Source organism: Amphiura filiformis, chromosome 2 (assembly GCF_039555335.1).
Source record: "Amphiura filiformis chromosome 2, Afil_fr2py, whole genome shotgun sequence".
Lineage (NCBI taxonomy): Eukaryota > Metazoa > Echinodermata > Ophiuroidea > Amphilepidida > Amphiuridae > Amphiura > Amphiura filiformis.
Genome location: NC_092629.1, coordinates 78,360,618 through 78,378,626, shown reverse-complemented (window position 1 = coordinate 78,378,626; position 18,009 = coordinate 78,360,618). Strand labels below are relative to the sequence as shown.

At 35.5% G+C, this 18,009-nt stretch overlaps 1 protein-coding gene and 1 non-coding gene across 2 annotated transcripts; both read right to left on the bottom strand.

Moving 5' to 3' along the window:
- Positions 1-2,244: 2,244 nt before the first annotated feature.
- Positions 2,245-2,318, bottom strand: Trnat-ugu (transfer RNA threonine (anticodon UGU)). The gene has a single exon. It is a non-coding gene; the product is annotated as a tRNA-Thr (tRNA).
- Positions 2,319-5,142: 2,824 nt separating this feature from the next.
- Positions 5,143-13,878, bottom strand: LOC140143563 (neuronal acetylcholine receptor subunit alpha-6-like). The gene is made up of 4 exons (XM_072165388.1): positions 13,787-13,878; positions 9,932-10,144; positions 7,178-7,491; positions 5,143-5,693 (listed from the first exon to the last, which is right to left on the bottom strand). The coding sequence occupies exons 1-4, from the start codon at positions 13,876-13,878 to the stop codon at positions 5,143-5,145; spliced, it is 1,170 nt and encodes a 389-aa protein (XP_072021489.1).
- Between the last annotated feature and the right edge of the window lie 4,131 nt (positions 13,879-18,009).

Below are 18,009 nucleotides of genomic sequence, written 5' to 3'. Positions count from 1 at the left end.
AAAATAAAGTACATGTAAAACAAACAAATAATAAGTTTATGTTCATTGCATTGTTTTCTTCTTGTAATATGAGCTACGTTGAGTATAGATTGTGTACTATGACTCATTGAGTTATTTACTTAATTCGATGCTGTAACGGTGGTAATTTACATTATTGATATAATCGAACTATTTCCAGTACTGTATCGCGTATATCGCTGCCATAATCGGTAAGTGGTAACCATAGAAATAATAAATATCATAATTACACTATTAACTAGGAAACTGTTAATATTTAAAAGTTGACATCTTTACTTACCAAACCCAAAAAGCTTTAGTTGTAATGGAATCAACAACATCAACTCAACAACATTGATATGTTTCGCCTCACTCCGAAATATTTATGCGTCGTCATACACGCAGCTGGCAACACTGACAAGCAATTTTCTTACATGTCTTTAATTAAAATATGATCAATCGAAGCATAACATGGCTATGCTGATAGCTAATTTTTTTTCGAATTTTCTAGAATTAAGGGAACTGGAATGAGCATTTTGAGCGTTTCGACAGCATTTTTTGTGGGACATGAGAGCACATCAGTCCTATCAAATTGCATTCTGAATACGAAGAATGTCTTTCTGATATCAAATAATTTTCATTTTATGAAATTCACGATATAATACAAATTTTATGACAAATTATTAAAATTTGATATTTTTCACATTTTGGAGATATAACAGTCCTCGAAGTAAATTTTATAAATTTAATGATATAGTCTAAAAGTGTATGTAGGTGGGATAAAAAGCCGACGATCAATTGAAAATTTTGACCTTTCATATTGAAGATATGGATTTTTTTCCCAAAAAGACCTAATTTTTTTGGTGTTTTGGAAAAAAAAATCCATATCTTCAATACGAAAGGTCAAAATTTTCAATTGATCGTCGGCTTTTCATCCCACCTACATACACTTTAGGTAGAAATCATCAAAGAATATCAAAAATATCAATTTTTAATGATTTGCCATAAAATGTGTATTACATTGCGAATTTCAAAAAATCAAAATTATTTGATATCAGAAGGCCATTCTTTTTATTCAGAATGCAATTCGATATGTCTGATGTGCTCTAATGTCCCACAATAAATACTGTCCAAACGTAAATACCCCTTCCCTTAACAGCGTGTCCTCAAATACTTGGAAAGCGGTTTAAAAACAAATATCTGAATCCAAAAGTATATTGTGATCACGTGTGCACTGCAATTTAGTATGTAAATTGTACTTGATTCGATGGTCAGATTTGTATATTTTAATTAAGTCACTAATTAAAAAGAATAGTCAAATAGTAATAAGGTATACATTCGGGTTTTCCATCGAAGTGCTCGCGCGCTAAGTAACAAAAGACGCGTGGCATTATTATCAGCCATCCGACGAATTGTACTATAAATCCGCGTATCGAATAATGTCTTGGGAGTATCCGGATGCCTAAACTATTAAACAATATTGTTAGCGCAGATGATGTGTGCTTACGTATGTACTGACGTAAGTAAATTCCAATAACAAAAATACTGCACTCGTCTTCGACTCGGGCAATATTTTCTACCTCGTGCAATATATTCTTGTGACACACACTTATATGAATTAAATGCTATTATTCATTATTTACTTTCGACATTTAAAGAAAAATATAATATAGGCCTGTACGATACCACTCGGAGAGGTATGTTCTGATGAACATACCTCTCAACCTTAATGGTACAGGAGCTGTCACCCCGGCCAGTTTATTTGGTATTTTTAATGAACTTAATGGCAGCGTGAGCTTTAATCTGTCTGTCAATATAAATATAGCCGTTTTAGCATATTAAAATCACAGACTATGTATAAAAAGCATGATTAAATAAGAAATGATTTAAAAAAATAAGATTAAGGGATATACACTTATGTACACTACACGTTAGTGCTACAATGATCTTGTTTTATTTTCTACATCACAGTGAATCTTTAGATAGTGTAAAAGTTATTTTCTTTTAAAACCTTATAATACTTTATTATGTTAGGTAATCTGAAGTTACGATACTTGACATGTAGCTACGTGAAGTCTTATACAATAGTGTGCACACATAATAAAATTATGAAAATAGTTCGACTATTTTGATCTCCTATTTTTAAAGTTCTACTCGCTGAAATACATTACCAAAAATAGATTGATATTCTAAATAAACATAATTTTTCACCAGATTCACCGTCGCAAATAATAAAAGGAGAAAAGGTGATCCCGCTCGGGAATCGAACCCAGGACCTTAGGTTTACAAGACCTGTGCCTTAACCACTTGGCTACGGAAGCTTCGTGATTAGGCTGGTTGAAATTCGAACCTATAAGCGGCCACTTAAACCAATGACGTTGTAACATTTCCATAAAATAGATTAGTATTTCTTTTCCATAAAATGTTAGCTTTTACTGTAAGATATGTCCATTTTTAATTTTGAACCGAACAAGTAAGTAAAGCAAAGAAAATTGGAATTTGCTACAAGCTCCGATGTCACCAATGCGTACCACTCCGTCAGTTATACTACGGCGCGGTCCTTTGATGGGTATACATGACCGTGCCGCACGCCATGTACGTACTGTGTTATGAACATCTCGTAAACGTTCAACAAATATTTCCATCGTAATAATTAAGCGACGCTTTCTGAGTTTTATTCAAAACTTCGGATTTTGATAAACTTCAACACTTAAAGTCTTAAATTTTCAGGGTATGTTCGTTTAATAAACTACATTACATTCGCGTAAAACACATAATTTTGAAAAATATTGAGGGCGTCTTCCTCAGCAAATGTTACAATATGACTTTATCTCCTCACCGCAAATAGCCCATGTTAGGACCGTAAGGGATGTTCCTAATCCTAAACTTAAAGCCATTATAACATTTTCAAACAAAATAGATTATAGCATTTCTTTGCCATAAAATGTTAGCTTTTACTGTCAGATATTATCCCCTTTTATTTTTGAGCCGAACAACTACGGCAAAGCAAAGAAAATTGGTATGTACTACCAGCGCACATGTCGCCAATACGTACCACTCCTTCGGTCATGTTATAGTACGACCTTTTGTTGTGTATATCACCGTCCGTGTACGTACTGTGTGGTATGAACATCGTGTATGCGTTCGACTAATAATTTCATCGTAATAATAAAGCGCCGATTCCGGCGTTTTATTCCAAATCTCGGATTTTGACAAAACTACAGCACCTAGAGTCTTGATTTTTGCAGGCTATATTGGTTTAATAAAGTACAATTTAATCGTGTAAAAAATGAATTAAAAAATTCAGTGAGGGCGTCCTCCTCAGCAAATGTTATATTATGGCTTTAACCCAAGCTATTAACATAAATTAATTCAGCTTTAAATCCACAATTAGTCATTAATATCATAAAATCATGAACTACCCTCTCTGACCTGAAGCTTTCGCGGTGAGTGGGATTTTTAGATACTGATCTTACTTCTAGGATCGCTTCGCGAGCAGATGTAGTCATTAGACTATAGTGGCCTTTCTACACTGAGCCTAATATGACTGGCTTCGTGAGCGAGCCAGTATCGATCGATTGGTCTTTGCTAACTTGACTAACTATGCTCGCTATACTCGGAATTACTTTACTTACGGTCACTGAAACTTCTTTGACTGGCAATGCCTCATTTCAAATATATAGTTTTAGTTTTGGTTTTGGTTTTGGTCACGTGGTTTCCTATTGTCCTGCCTAACCACTTGAATCACAAGATATCGAACTCTTTGTTTCTACCTTTTGTTTAAAACTAAACATTTGTGACAGGTAGTTTCGGTTTTGGTTTCAGTTTCTTATAAGTGGTGTGGCGAATAAAATTACAGGATTTTCGAGTTACCTGATCTAAGTATACAAAAGAAATGTTTAAATTTCGCAGTGCAATATTCACGAGCAGAGAAGTCGAACAAAACAGTCTACATTTGAAAGCATTGATTTAGTTTGAAAGCATTGGCTTGAGACTACGAAATAGCCTAAGCTGATTTCACTGTGAAAATATATAGACCATCGAAATATTTGCATTCGACATTACAAAAGGGGCCACTACTGTAATTGTATAGGTGCTATAAACAAAATCGATTCATGTCCTTAATCCCATGTACCAGAATCGATGGAAGGCCATTATATGACCTCTAATAACCTAATGACTTATACTGAAGCAATTTTTACTGCAAAAGTAGAAGATAGAGGGAGAAGATTGGGGGGCGTGTGTGTGTGTGTGTGTGTGGTGGGGGGGTGGAGGGCAAGGGGATATGGGCCGGAGAGAGAGAAACATATGAGAGAGAGCATTGGAAGTGAAAGAGAAGGGGAGGAGAGCTCGAGATGAAGATATCGAATGTAGGGGAGGAGGAGGGGGAAAGGGGTAATTTAGAAAAGAGGTGGTTATATAGGGAGGGAGCCCCTCTTAAAGAGGTATGGGTTGTGCTTCCTGGGGATAATAAACTAATTCATAATCAAATCATCTCCATGCATCGTTTATGTTTCATACAAACAAATTCCCCCACCCCACCCCATCCTTCAGTATACGCGCATGTATATGATTTCTAGGCCTAGAACTCGTGAGTGTAATATATGCCACCTACCTTCGACAGAGAGCATCAACTGTCGTCCGCGGGATAGATTTCCGATATCAATCATGATAATAATTATGTTAGCACAATAGGCTATTGTATACTTCTGGTTATATACCCTATACTGTGTCCTCCCAGCATAATAGTGTTATGATTGCAGATCAGATCAGCTCTACTTTTTAATCCTTGATTTTTGGTTTCTGAACAAAAGAGAAACCAAAACTATATATTTGAAATGAGGGAATGGATCAAGAGCTAACCTAAACCTAACTCTGACCTTAACACTAACCCTAACCCCTAATCCTAACTTAACGCCTACCCTAATCATGTCATAAAATACTATAAATTACATAAAGATCAATATCATGATCTGCATCATGACACACGCGTTAAGAAGTAATGTTATTGACTAGTTTGTTAAAGTTCTATTAAACCTACAGTGTAATGGATACTCCAAATCACAACTGAAGGCGACACGAAAGAATATATTTTAAATATTAGTAATACATCAGAATGCAACGTATTGAAAAGTAATGAACACATTATTTTAATAAGGGCCAGTCTTTCTCAAGCTCTTTCAAAATGTCTTTGTATTCCTCGACACTGCCGTGCACAGTTAGAATGGCAAGGTAAAGTGTGCATATGATAGTAAACACACTGAATAGATACAGGAGCATACGATCTATTATTATGGATACACGCCGCCACTGAAAATATTCAGAGTTTTCATTATTCTTGACAACGATATCCTCTTTAATGTATTTCACTAACTCAACAATTTCATTGAAATGTTTTGGCTCCAGACCAACTGAATCATCGCTTTCTGCACTTACATCAACCTTTCTTCTCTCAAGAACAGCACTGTTATCAGTGTGGTGATTTTCAACGATAGACTTGATATTTTGAATGTCTGGACCTTCGGTGTGATTTTGAAAAGGAAATGCAGATAGACATAGAAATCGAGGAATTTTTTCCAAGAAGATCCGTTTGACCCATCTTGGCATCGGTTGAGATATAGCACTTAAATGCATGACAACACCAGTCGAAATCACCGAACAGCATACCATGGCAATCATGCATGTGAAATATGTACCTGAAAAAGATACCGGTAATCATAAATAATAAAAAATGTGCCATGGGCCGTTTTTATACTGAGCCACTCAATTCATGTTTAATTTTGCTAGTGTGCGATGCGTAATTCTTCTTTCCCCTGTAATTGGGAATGTTTTTGTGGGTTTTTGTATTGATCAAAATGGGCTATTTTCACCTTCGAAAGTACTTTTCGTCGCCATTATCGGCGATCGATTACGTTCGGTAACTATGTAGGGTTGGGCGGTATGAGAATCTTGATTCACTACGCTACACCTTTGTGTGCTAATTGGTATCGGTAATTTTATATTATAACTCTTTGTATCGCCCTACGCCACTTAAACGAAATGAGACTCCTTAGGTCGAAACTGAGGGCGCTCTGGAAAAAAAAAGTGAGCATCACGCATAGGTGGTGAACGGCCGTGCCGGCAAAGCGGCAAGCGGCAGGAAAGTATGAAACCAGCATAATGTACCATGAGCTCAATGTTAATCAATTATATTAAAACTTCGATCTTTTTGTTTTGTTTGTTTTTATACGTTATCTAAAATGTATTGATTTGGTAATTGTGATATAAAAGCTCTAGCGGTTGTGCTGCTTTTACAAATCGCAATGTCAAACTTGTCAAAGTGATTGTGATTGTGTCACACAAGTAAATGAGAGCATGCTATAGTGTCCGCTTCATTTACTTACTTCATAGCCCGCTGCCTTGAAAATTAATTTCGCTTCAAACGGGGAAGAACACGTACGAGTCCGAACTTTACCCACACAATTTCTCTTTTTTCAGGAGAAATACGCATAAAAAATTGCAACGAGTGTCAACTTGTAATGTTATAATAATTCTCTTCGAATAAAGATAAACTTGTTTTTGCAATAGACCTGCCCTTTAAAAAGAGGTATCGTATACACGGGTGAATATAGTAGTTATAGTACTAGGCAATACATTCAAAAATAGTGTAAATACATCGCTATGGTAATTAAAAGGGCATTTCGTGACCCCCAGCCTCACCCCCCCCCCCCACTTTTTTCAAAATAAAGTTGAGATTTTTATACCACCGGAAACCTCTGGCTACATAATATTCATGTACTAAATATTTCTTCCATATTAATTCGCCTAGCAAAAATATCGTCATATTTGAATTTCGTTCTGGTATACCAGATCGATATTACAACAGTAGGTTCAAAAGATACACGGTGCGACTTTGGGAGATTTGTGAAGAGTTTAAAATCACGATTCGGCGTAATTGATGATTTTATTTTAAGATTTGTGTTATTGCTGCGTTTATACTAAATGTTTGCTTTATACTTTTCTGTTTCGAAATTTAAACATTTCATTCCCATAGAAACCAATGGTTAAATGGAAAATCTGATAAATATCTGTTTATAAGGTGTTAATTTTAGAAATCCAACATATATATATATATTTAATGATTGAGAAATTAAATTTAATTTTCAAAAGTAGAATGCATATTAGTGATCTCTTATCTTACCAATTACGGGTGAATCGTCGGAACTCGGTGGTATATTCTCCGCAATTATTTGTTGAAACACGACCAAAGCCAACAAATTTGTGATAGACAGCGTTAGCTTCTCCCCGCAATCAGGTGGCAGATAAAATACCAGTAGCGACAAAATAGAGAGGAACAGACATGGTAACACCATATAGAAAAGGTAGAAAGCTGCGTGTCGTTTTAATACAAGCCGATATTGTACTTCCATGTAGTGCCCTGGACAGCATGCAAATTTAAAAATAATCCCCTTTTGCCGGACAGCTACCATGTCCCACACACCGTTTGCTACATACCTGCAGCCGGTCAAATGAAAAAAATAACGGCACGGATTTGTTCCAAATCGGTACATTTTCGAAGAAATAATCAAAAAACTGTCGAATTAGTCTCAACTGTGGTATACCACGTTTGAGACTAATTACAGTTTATGGATGATATCTTCAGAAATACACCGAGTTGGCACTTCTAATTTCAATATAATGGTACTGAGAAAAATAGGATCTTTCACTTGAAATTAATATATTGTATTTATCATGATGATTATCATTAATAAAAAACACTGTAGACTACCAATATCAAGCTGTATAAATGTCAGTAATGCCATAAGGAATTAGTCACATTTACAAAAATACATTTACATGTTCTTTTTGCATATAAGTGCTTGAAAGGGATGACATTTTATGCTATACGTAAGTTTGATAGAATTTGATTTTCCAAATATATCAAGTTACCTTCCTTTAAAGGCCAATCCAGTTGACCAGGCAAACTTTCAAGGGCAACCCAATTAAGTAGGCTTAAAATATGATCAAATCAATGTTCAGTTATTGTTCACCTCTACCAACAAACTTGACACAGCTCCTAATTTAATGTGTTTTCCAGATATTTGAAGCGGCCTTTAAGGGCTTGGATAAAGACGTTTTCACGTATATTTTGTGGGGCTTGAGACCACATCAAACACACCCAAGTCCATGGGAAGTGATTTTAAGAAAAAAAACCTGTGTATCATTTTAATTCCTTCAGTTAGATTTACCTGGTTAATATGGTCAGTTTTACGTGCAAATGAGTGGGTTAAACTGTATTAGGTATGACGATTAGCATTTCAGGGACTTCGTGAGGGTTCATTTTAAATGCTGGACTTGGGTGGTTTTTTAAATCATATACAAAGATAACAATGTTGGAATGAGATTACCACTAGCAAGATAATACAAAAAGAGCACATATGTATGTAAAATGTTGATAAGCATACTGCCATGTAATATAAACCACACACTTTCCTTGATTAAACCTTTTTTTTTCAAAAGTCATTCTCCAGCAATGAATGTGTTACAAGTGGACTTTTATACATGCTGGATTTCAATCAATTTGTTACAAGACTCAAAATAGGCACAGAGGATGAATTTGAGTAGTTCTTTCATACATATGACAGTCCTATGTATAGCAACAATTTCCCATGCTTAACTCAATTTGGCCAAAGTATGGACTTGGGTGGGTTTTGTATTCATATATTAATTGCATTCTGAATACCAGGAATGTCCTTCTGATATCAAATAATTTTGATTTTTTGAAATTTACGACATAATACATATTTATGGCAAATTATCAAAAGTTGATATTTTTGAAATTTAACATACCTCGAAGTTATATGTATAAATGATATATGGTATGTACTTTATGTAGCTGGGATGAAAAGCCGTCTATCATATGAAAATTTGAAAATTTCGTATTGAAGAAATATTTTTTAACCAAAACACCAAAAAATGTATGTCTTTTTGGGGAAAATGTATATCTTCAATATGAGAGGTCAAAAAGTTGAATTGATCATCGGCTTTTCATCACAGCTACATACACTTCAAGCACACATCATTAGATTTATCACGTTTACTCTGAGGACGGTCAACTATCAAAATTAGCACATTTTAATAATTTGTCATAAAATTTGTATTATTTCGCGGATATCTAAAAATCAAAATTATTTGAATTATTATCCAAAGCTTTTTTGAGAGCGATAGGTGAAACGTGAACACAAATCACTAAAGCACCTGAATGGGCCACCACACCGTCACGTTTGAAGGTATACGCCGTAGAAGTGACGTCACAAATACCATAGCAATGGATGAATACAATTTTTGAATGTACCGCGCTGCACTACAGGCAGGTGCGAGTGATTAGCATTTCTTTGACATCTATTTTTCAACGCATCGGTACCACGTGAACGATGTAGTGCGGGGCGATGGTGTCAGAAATGTATTCATCCATTGCTACGGTAGTTAATCCGATTAAGTACGTCACTTCTGGGGCGTATTGGTCTGAAGAAAAATAGAGAGATCGAACGCCGGTGTAATCTATTCAAAATCCCGTCACAGAAGAGTGATTTTGAATAGATTGCACGGGCGTTCAATACGTACGTTTGGAAATCGTAGCGTGCAGCATGAAATGTAGCATGTATTGTTAGTACTTTGGGTATTTTCTAATAGAGGTTATCCACTTCACTCATGTGTGACTTCTAACAAAAGGCGCTGGTTCCCGTAGTATTCCTCATTCAAACCAATTCAATGCATGACCTCGGAGTTACCTGCATGACTTTGGCGGGCTATTTTGAAACAGTTTATATGGTTGCACATTCAGGTACTTCTTTTGAAAGTCCAAAACAAGGTATAGCAGTCGCTGGTAGGATATGCAGCTTATAGAACATGGATAACCTCTATAATTGAGATGTTGTAAATAAACTTAACGCACCTGTCATCTGCACTTTTACCTGGTTCCAGGTTGATTTCAAGCCAATCATAAGTCCAGGAGAGAAATATCATATCACACACTTGTGTGTCAAACGGGAACCATCGAACTTTAACGTTGCATGATGCTGTGTATATGACCTGAGCGTACCAGATTATAGTGCCATCAAAAAAGATCTGGGCTCTCGAGTTAGGTTTAGTTATTTCACTATCGGCACTGCAAAACACAGGGAACAAGACAAATTCATTTATTTTCAAGTTCAATTTATTTGCATTTGGAATTTTAATTTAGATGACTGCTACATATATTGATATGATTAGCAATGTGTGAAAAACGTATATTGTATTTAGATAGAATGGATTTTATGAACGTTTTACTGCGCATCAGAATTATGAATAACAGTATTTTTAGGAGACGAACTTGTAAAAAACTTGCATCAAGTTTGAGCGAATTGGTGTCCATTTCACTAAACTTTGCGAAGCTTAGTAAGTCTTGAATCGTTCGTAAGTTACGACGAGTCGTAAGTTCCTTTTCACTTAACTTACTTACGAACCGAATCCTTTGTAAGTAATAGGTATTTACAACAGGGGTCAATTGTAATTTTACGTCTAGTATTGGGAATTCGTAACTTTACGTTAAATGTTTAGCGAAATAGACCCCTGGACTTTGATGAGGTCTCTGCTGAAATCAGGTAGTTCTAGTAATCTAGTACTCTTCCAGATATTGCAAACTTTTAGAGTACTGTCAGAATCTGCTAAGCAATAATGTTTCTTTGTGTTGATTTAACCAACCAGATCACTATGGAAGAGGTTTGTAATATCATACATGTATCATCTATGCCACTCGAATCATGTGCATTAGATACCATTCATGGTTGTTTAAGGTGGTATTGGAGGCATTTTCTAGAAATAATGAAATGCGTTGGGCATGTTTTAATTGAGTAGGGTAAAAAACGCTGATCACTATGCTTTTTGTTTGGGGCAAATCGGACATACGGTTTCCATAATACTCTTATATTCTTTTTGTATCCTACTGTTTTTGTAATAATCAATATAGTTAATGAGCTAAACGGACTGGAAAGGCTGATTAATATGTCATTTTTGCCAATATTTTGCTCAAAATCAATGCATAAATGTTCAGGGTACTTTTATTTTGCACACTTTTTCCCTGAAACTGGGTCAAAGTGTTTCTAATAATGTTCTAATGTATTATATAGTGAAGCCGCCCTCTAATTTGCATGTACAATTAATGAGCTAATTTGCATAAATGCTTCTTATGTTTTTATCATATGTAGATTTAATTTAACGCGGCTGTGTACTCAAGACGTTGTTTCTTTCGCAAAATTGAGCTTTTTTGATATTTGTTACTTTGTTATGTTTTTTTATAAATACAATGAAAGAAAATCCAGATTTATAAACTCCAACTGCCCTATTTTATGGATTTTATTTCACTATTTCATTGGTGTTTGCAATTTTAAAAGAGAGAAAATCTTTGTTGTATCAGCGGGGTACACGCGGGCAACAACGCATCGCGCTGCGTATTACGCTACGCATACGCGACGCTTATATGCATGCGTGGCGCATCCGTTGGAAACACTAATTTCAAGTGGTCAAATGGCTCCGTTTTAGCTAATAAAATGTGGGTTTTTACAAGTCGATTTGAAAATCAAGTTATGAATGGATTTCGCTCAAACTTCTCAACGGGCTGTGGATTTACCCGATGTTCACATAATATAAGGTAGAAAAACGAAAACTGTCGCATTCTCCTGTGAGATTCGATGAAAGGGCAAAATGTGACGACTTTAAACTTCAACGGCCATTATTTCAATGTTCATTTTCTCGGTAAAATGACGATTTAGGTACACGATAACTCAATAAATACAGCATCTATAGGTAAGCAAATATGATCATCGTAAAAGCATGATCCACTCAAGAAACTGTTTTCTCATTTTTTTTATATTTTGGTCTATTTCCGATTTTAGGCATCATTTTGGGCAAATAGGCGTTTGTGAATTTTAAAAAGTTCAATTTGATGCCTTATATGGTCAATATCTCAAAAATAAAAAAAAACCTTTTTGGAATGGAGCCGCAAGATTGAGCTAAAAGAGTGTTTTTTTGTTATGATGTACCTAACAAATATTGCCAAAAACTCACTTTTTTGTGATTTTCTTCATAATTGTTGTTTTTACCCCAAATCTGTATTTATATTAAGATTTATTGATGTCTTGCCTTTATAAAAATGTATACTTTTATATGTCTTGCGCGAATAATTACAAAGTTATTGCACTTTTACTACATGCATGTCTGAGAGTACACAGCCTCCTTAAGGTTAAACACAATTGATTTCAAGGCTTGATTCCAGATTCTGGAAACAGCCATGCAGAAAAGAATGAACTCACGCGTACAATAGTGTATCAATCTGAACTAGGGCCACGGACAAACCGCGGCTAGTGAGTCATCCTATATGTTGCAGGGATAGGGAGGGGGCGACCATGATAGGACCATATGGGCTGATGGGGGGGGGGGGGTGATTGTGGGCAGGCGTTTTCGGCAATTTTCCTTTGGATTTTCTAAATTTTCAATTTTTAAAATTATCCTGGATGATATCTGTCGTGAAATAAATCAATGCTTCTATAGGCAATAATAGGCCTAGTATGCCTATTTATACCCTGATTATGCAATATATAGGCCTACAACAATAACTACAACAACAGTAACAAAACCAACAACCAATATCAAATCTAATTTGTAAAAATATATTCATAGGCCGCGCCTATTAGACTAGTAGGCCTATAGCCTAAAAATTCCTGAATTATATAATGAAAAAAAACGGGCAAAAACAATCATCAATCGCTGCAGTCAGAAAGAAAGAAACGAACAAGAAAAAAGAAAAAAGAGAAAAAAAAATAAAATAAAATTGATGGAAGATGGAATGGACCACATAGGGACTCGAACACGTACCAAAGTTTTCCAGCTCAAAACTATAGTATTATATAGTCGAACGTGAGACCAGCGCGCTAACCGATTGAGCTACTGAGTGACCTGCGAAATCGTTTGATCTCAAACTGACTATTATGGAATAGTGCATACCAGGCTCTTATGATAAACAGTCTCATCACCGCTGTAAATGTCGGAGGTATCGATGGCGAAAAACCTCGATTTTTGCAAAAGTAGCTTAAATTTGGAGTGAAATTCGAATGGTAAAGGAATCGACATACTTTTGAGAAATAATGTAGGCAGTTAGAAATCAAAATTAACGTTCCACAATCCAGATATAGATAATGTAACATAATAGTGTTTTGTGGTACAAGATTCTCGAAAATTGTTCCCCAAAACGGGCTAATAAAATTTAATCGGTACCGTATTTGGTTCTTCCCCATGGGAACATTATTTCTTTGGTCGATTTGTAGTACAATACAAAAAAGGAGAAAACAATCACTCGGCGTGGTTTTATACGGAGCGAATATTTGAAAAAAACTGCATGGAACGTGTTTTTGACCTTGTGAACATGGTGCGTAAAAATGATTTAAACGAAGGATTTTCAAACGGATTCTAAAAATGTGTATAAACACACAACAATAATGTTAAGATACATCCATGCACCAACATTTGACTCACTGGGATATTTGATTGCTGAGAAAACGCGGTTTTAGAGAACAACTTTATACGTCTTTTATACGTTTTTTATACGTTTCTTCGTGTAACCTTAACAGTACATGCATTTTTTACCATGTGTGATGTACAGTAAGTTGCAATTTAAGTTGTAGGTTTTAAGTCCTGTTTGTACAGTGCCTTGATCTCTCTGATAAGGCGCTTCATAAAATGCTGTCTAAAATAATTAAATAAAAAATGGACTAACCTATCTCTGAGAACTATATCCGGTGTCCATATCGATGTAATTGGCGCGTTGAAGCGTTTTATTCCGTCATAATCATCTGGATCCCATTTCATGAATTCATCAGTCCAAGTCTACATCAATAAAAAGGTAAAACAAGTTCCATTTTTGCTGAACATTTAATCTTTGCGTTTTTTACCATCCAATATACACCTATAACATACACTACAGTAATTGACTGTTATGCACGCGCCATGCCAAAAATAAGCTTTGCCAAGGGGGGGGGGGTGAGGAAGAGTGCCCTCTGACAAAAATGAAAGAGAAAAGTGCCCGTCTGATAAAACATTAAAGAGAACATCGGGAAGGCAAATAAAAAGAAAAGAGGCAAGGAGCCTGATTTCAACCAAAATTCATCCGACCATGGCCCAAAATAGTCTAAAATGCAAATTCATTCCGCAGCACACGCGCACATTGTCCCAATAAATCCCTCTTTACCCAAATCATGGGCAAAATAGTTTAACCAATTTGTCACAATAAAGACTTAACAAAAGCCCGTTATAGGTATAATATCCCACCGAAAATACTGGATCAAAATGATGCAATCGGGAATTTTTTCCCGTCTGTGCCCAAAAATTGTAATTTTTTTCAGTAATTAAATTTGATAAAATTAATGACATATGTGACCAGCTCCAAGAAAAACCGGAACAAGTCGTCAGGCATATTTTTGAGCTATAGGCCTTTTAAGATGACATTCCCATAATTTTTTTTTTTTGGAATTCCTTAATTTCATGGTGTATGACCTTGGGACGGAGTGGACTTTCAAATCCCAGAATGTACAGACTTGACATTTAATATGGAATATTATTTTGCAAAACTCCAAGACTGGCCTGGAAGGGGTCTGTATAAACCGCACGGGCTAAATATTAATTGGGGTGTGTCGGGAGATGGTGTAAAATAATTGTTTAACATAAAATGTGCTTTCCATTAGTTTACATTAAGGTGCTCATAATGTAGTGAATTGGCCTAAAATGGCGGATTTAAGGAGACTGAATTTGATTTTTGTGGGGGTAAAATTCTGAATTTGAGCAACTTTATTCTGATATTATCAAATTCATTGAGGTTTGAGGCGATATTTACTGAACCTAAATACCAATAAGTGTTCGTCAGAACTGAAATGCACTTGTAATCTACTAGTTTTGAAAGTAGGAGGAGCTTTTAAAAATATGACTCTTAAAAGTGGTACGCACTCAGAAATTTTGAATGATCGCCAGGGGCCAAATGTTATAAACTTACTCTAGACAAAGAAACAGCAAGAGTTCATTGGACAACCAGGAATCCGCGCAGTTGGTTTTTTTACCGTAAGTTTATAACCTTTGACCCCAGGGGACATTCAAACCTTCTGAGTACGTACCGCTTTTAAGAGCCCTATTTTTAAGCTCCTCCTTTGTTCAAAAAATTGGCACATTACAAGTGTATTTCAGTTGTGATGAATGTCAATTGCTGACGAAGTTTAAGAAATATCACCTCAAACCCCTATGAATTTGATAATAACAGCACAATGTTACATAAGGTCCGAAATTGTGTCTCTACAAAGCTAAAATTCAGCCTCTCTAAATCCGCCATTTTAGGCAAATTCGCTACATTAAAAGCACCATAATGTAAACTTATGGAAAGCACATTTTCTATCAAACAACTATTTTACACCATCTCCTGACACAACCCAATTAATATTTAGCCCGTGCGGTTTATGTAGACTCCGTCCAGACCAGTCTTGGAATTTACAAAAAAATATTCCATATTAAATGTCAAGTCTGTACTTGTTAAAAAGAGGTTTATTTTAATCAATAATTGACAGTTAAACTATGATAATCCCCTATATAAAGCAGGAAACCAATTAGCCCATTACTCATATTAGCAGTTCGGCAAAAATATCAAGGTATCATTTACAAAATTATCCATATCTTGAAAAGTATTGATGCTATGTATGTTATTTTGGTATCATTTTGAAGCTTATTGTCCCGTGCTTACAATTTTATTCAAATCATGAAATGCCAAAAATGCGACTTGTTCCTGGTTTTGTCACGGGTCACATATTTGTTTTAATTAACATACCGTCATTAATTCTGTTCCCACTGTGAAGGTCTGCTCTCGTGTTTCCTAATTAAATCAAAGCAATATTTATTACATGAAAACATACACATAATTATAGACGAGCCAATTCTAGTTTGAGCAGGGATCGATGTGAGAGTAGATTGAGCTAGACAAAATTGGAACATCAATGTTTTTATTATTTTGATGTTGTAAGTAATTCTCAAAGACATCCGAACAACATATTATGAAGGAAAAGAATGGAAATAGAAGAAAATGGCTGATTATACTTCTTAGTTTCAAATTTGGTCCATTCTGGATAAATCCGAAACTGATATATTCCTGTCATTATTAGAGTTCAGATAAAGTAAGACAAATTCGGTAAAAAAATAGAAAAATGCTCAGACTTCATTTAAAGTGGTCTCAAGTGTTCCGCTTTGAACATTTAAAACAAAGAATAGTTTGCTATATACTTTGTTACATAGGTAACATCACAATCATCATCATCATCATGGTCATAATTATATTCTTTTTCTTCCTCTTCTTTTCTTCCTTCGTGTTCTTCTTTAAAAGAAACACTCCGTCAATCACAACATTATGCCAAATATATTATACAAATTAATTTCAAACAAAATCATCTTGACCATAAAAACGAATTAATACAGCCGTCTCTCAACACGCGATATTCAAAATTACCGGGCGCCTAAATTGTCCAGTGCCATGACGTCCCAGTAATACAATAAAGCTGACAACCATACGCGGATTTAGGGTTTCTCTACCGGAAGTCAATTTGTGCCGAAATTCCTTCCCACAATGCAATATGCGTATTGCATAACAAAGGAGATCGATTAATCTCCGAACTGTATCTATTGTTATGCAAAACACTTATTGCATTGTGGGAAGGAATTTCGGCACAAATTGACTTCCGGTATAGAAACCCTAAATCCGCGTATTGATAACAAATGGCCATTACGGCATTGCACTTAATAGACAATTTCGGCAAGGGAATTCTGAATATCGCGTGTTGAGAGCCGGCTGTATTCATTAGGTCAATATGAGTTTGTTTTATATAAACATGATAAAAGCATGTGATTCGTGTTTGATAACTATTTTTCTAACATATAAGGGAACATGTTGTGATTGCTGGAGACATCCTTTAACAATTACTTTTAATCACTATATCATAATGAACACTGATTTTTTTAAAGTTACCATAGCCAAGAGGCTCCTTATTATCATTCGGTAGGTAACGTTGGTCGCTGTTTTAGTATCTATTACGGGTCGAAGGTCCTTCACGTAGTTCTTGAAGAGATGGTGGTGTAGTCCTATCATTGTCGTATTTTGCATACAGCATGCTATTCAATTAGGAAATAACAAGGACAAATTATTTGGTTTTAAAGATGGCCTTATCGACAAATAGGTACTTTATTTGTTGTTTGTATTTGCATAAGTAAAAGGGGAATGATTAAAATTATAACAAAGGAGAAGGAGGAGAAGATGATGAAGAAGAAAATAATGATGATGGACGAGAAGAAGAAAAATCGCATCTTTAAAACCGGCGAGAAAAAGTGTTGTGAACAATTTATTTCGGACAAAACTGATATTGTAAAGAATCTAGCAATGATAGCATTAAAATACACAATGCATTTGTACCTTGCCAGCGCACTGAAATATTCATTAACCATTAAGGATTTTACTACTGCCACATACCTTTACTTTCGGTTACTACATGCAATAAAATTGACTAGTCGGTGATTTGTTCCTTCTTTTCATAATAATTTAATGTAGTATAACTACAGGGTGTCCCAAAAAAAAAGAGGCCACCTTTAATCGTTAGCTTTAATAAACCAAAATATTTTTTTCAATCGGCTCACAACTTTTGAAGATATGCCCTTTTGAATAAAAGTACCCGTTTTTCACTCTGTCCACGGATAGCAAACAGAGTGGTTAGGATGGTTCATGCTGTGGAGTGGCCTGCACGATCACCAGACCGCACACCACTTGATTTATTTCCTTTGTGGCAAAATCCAAGATCTTTGCAAACGTATTACGCATTCGCAAGTATCCCGCGCACAAGGATGGTAAGCAACGCAATTAATGCAATGAGGACCAGGGGTGAAACCTGTATTCGCCAAGGAGGCAACCAGGTAGAGGGCAGA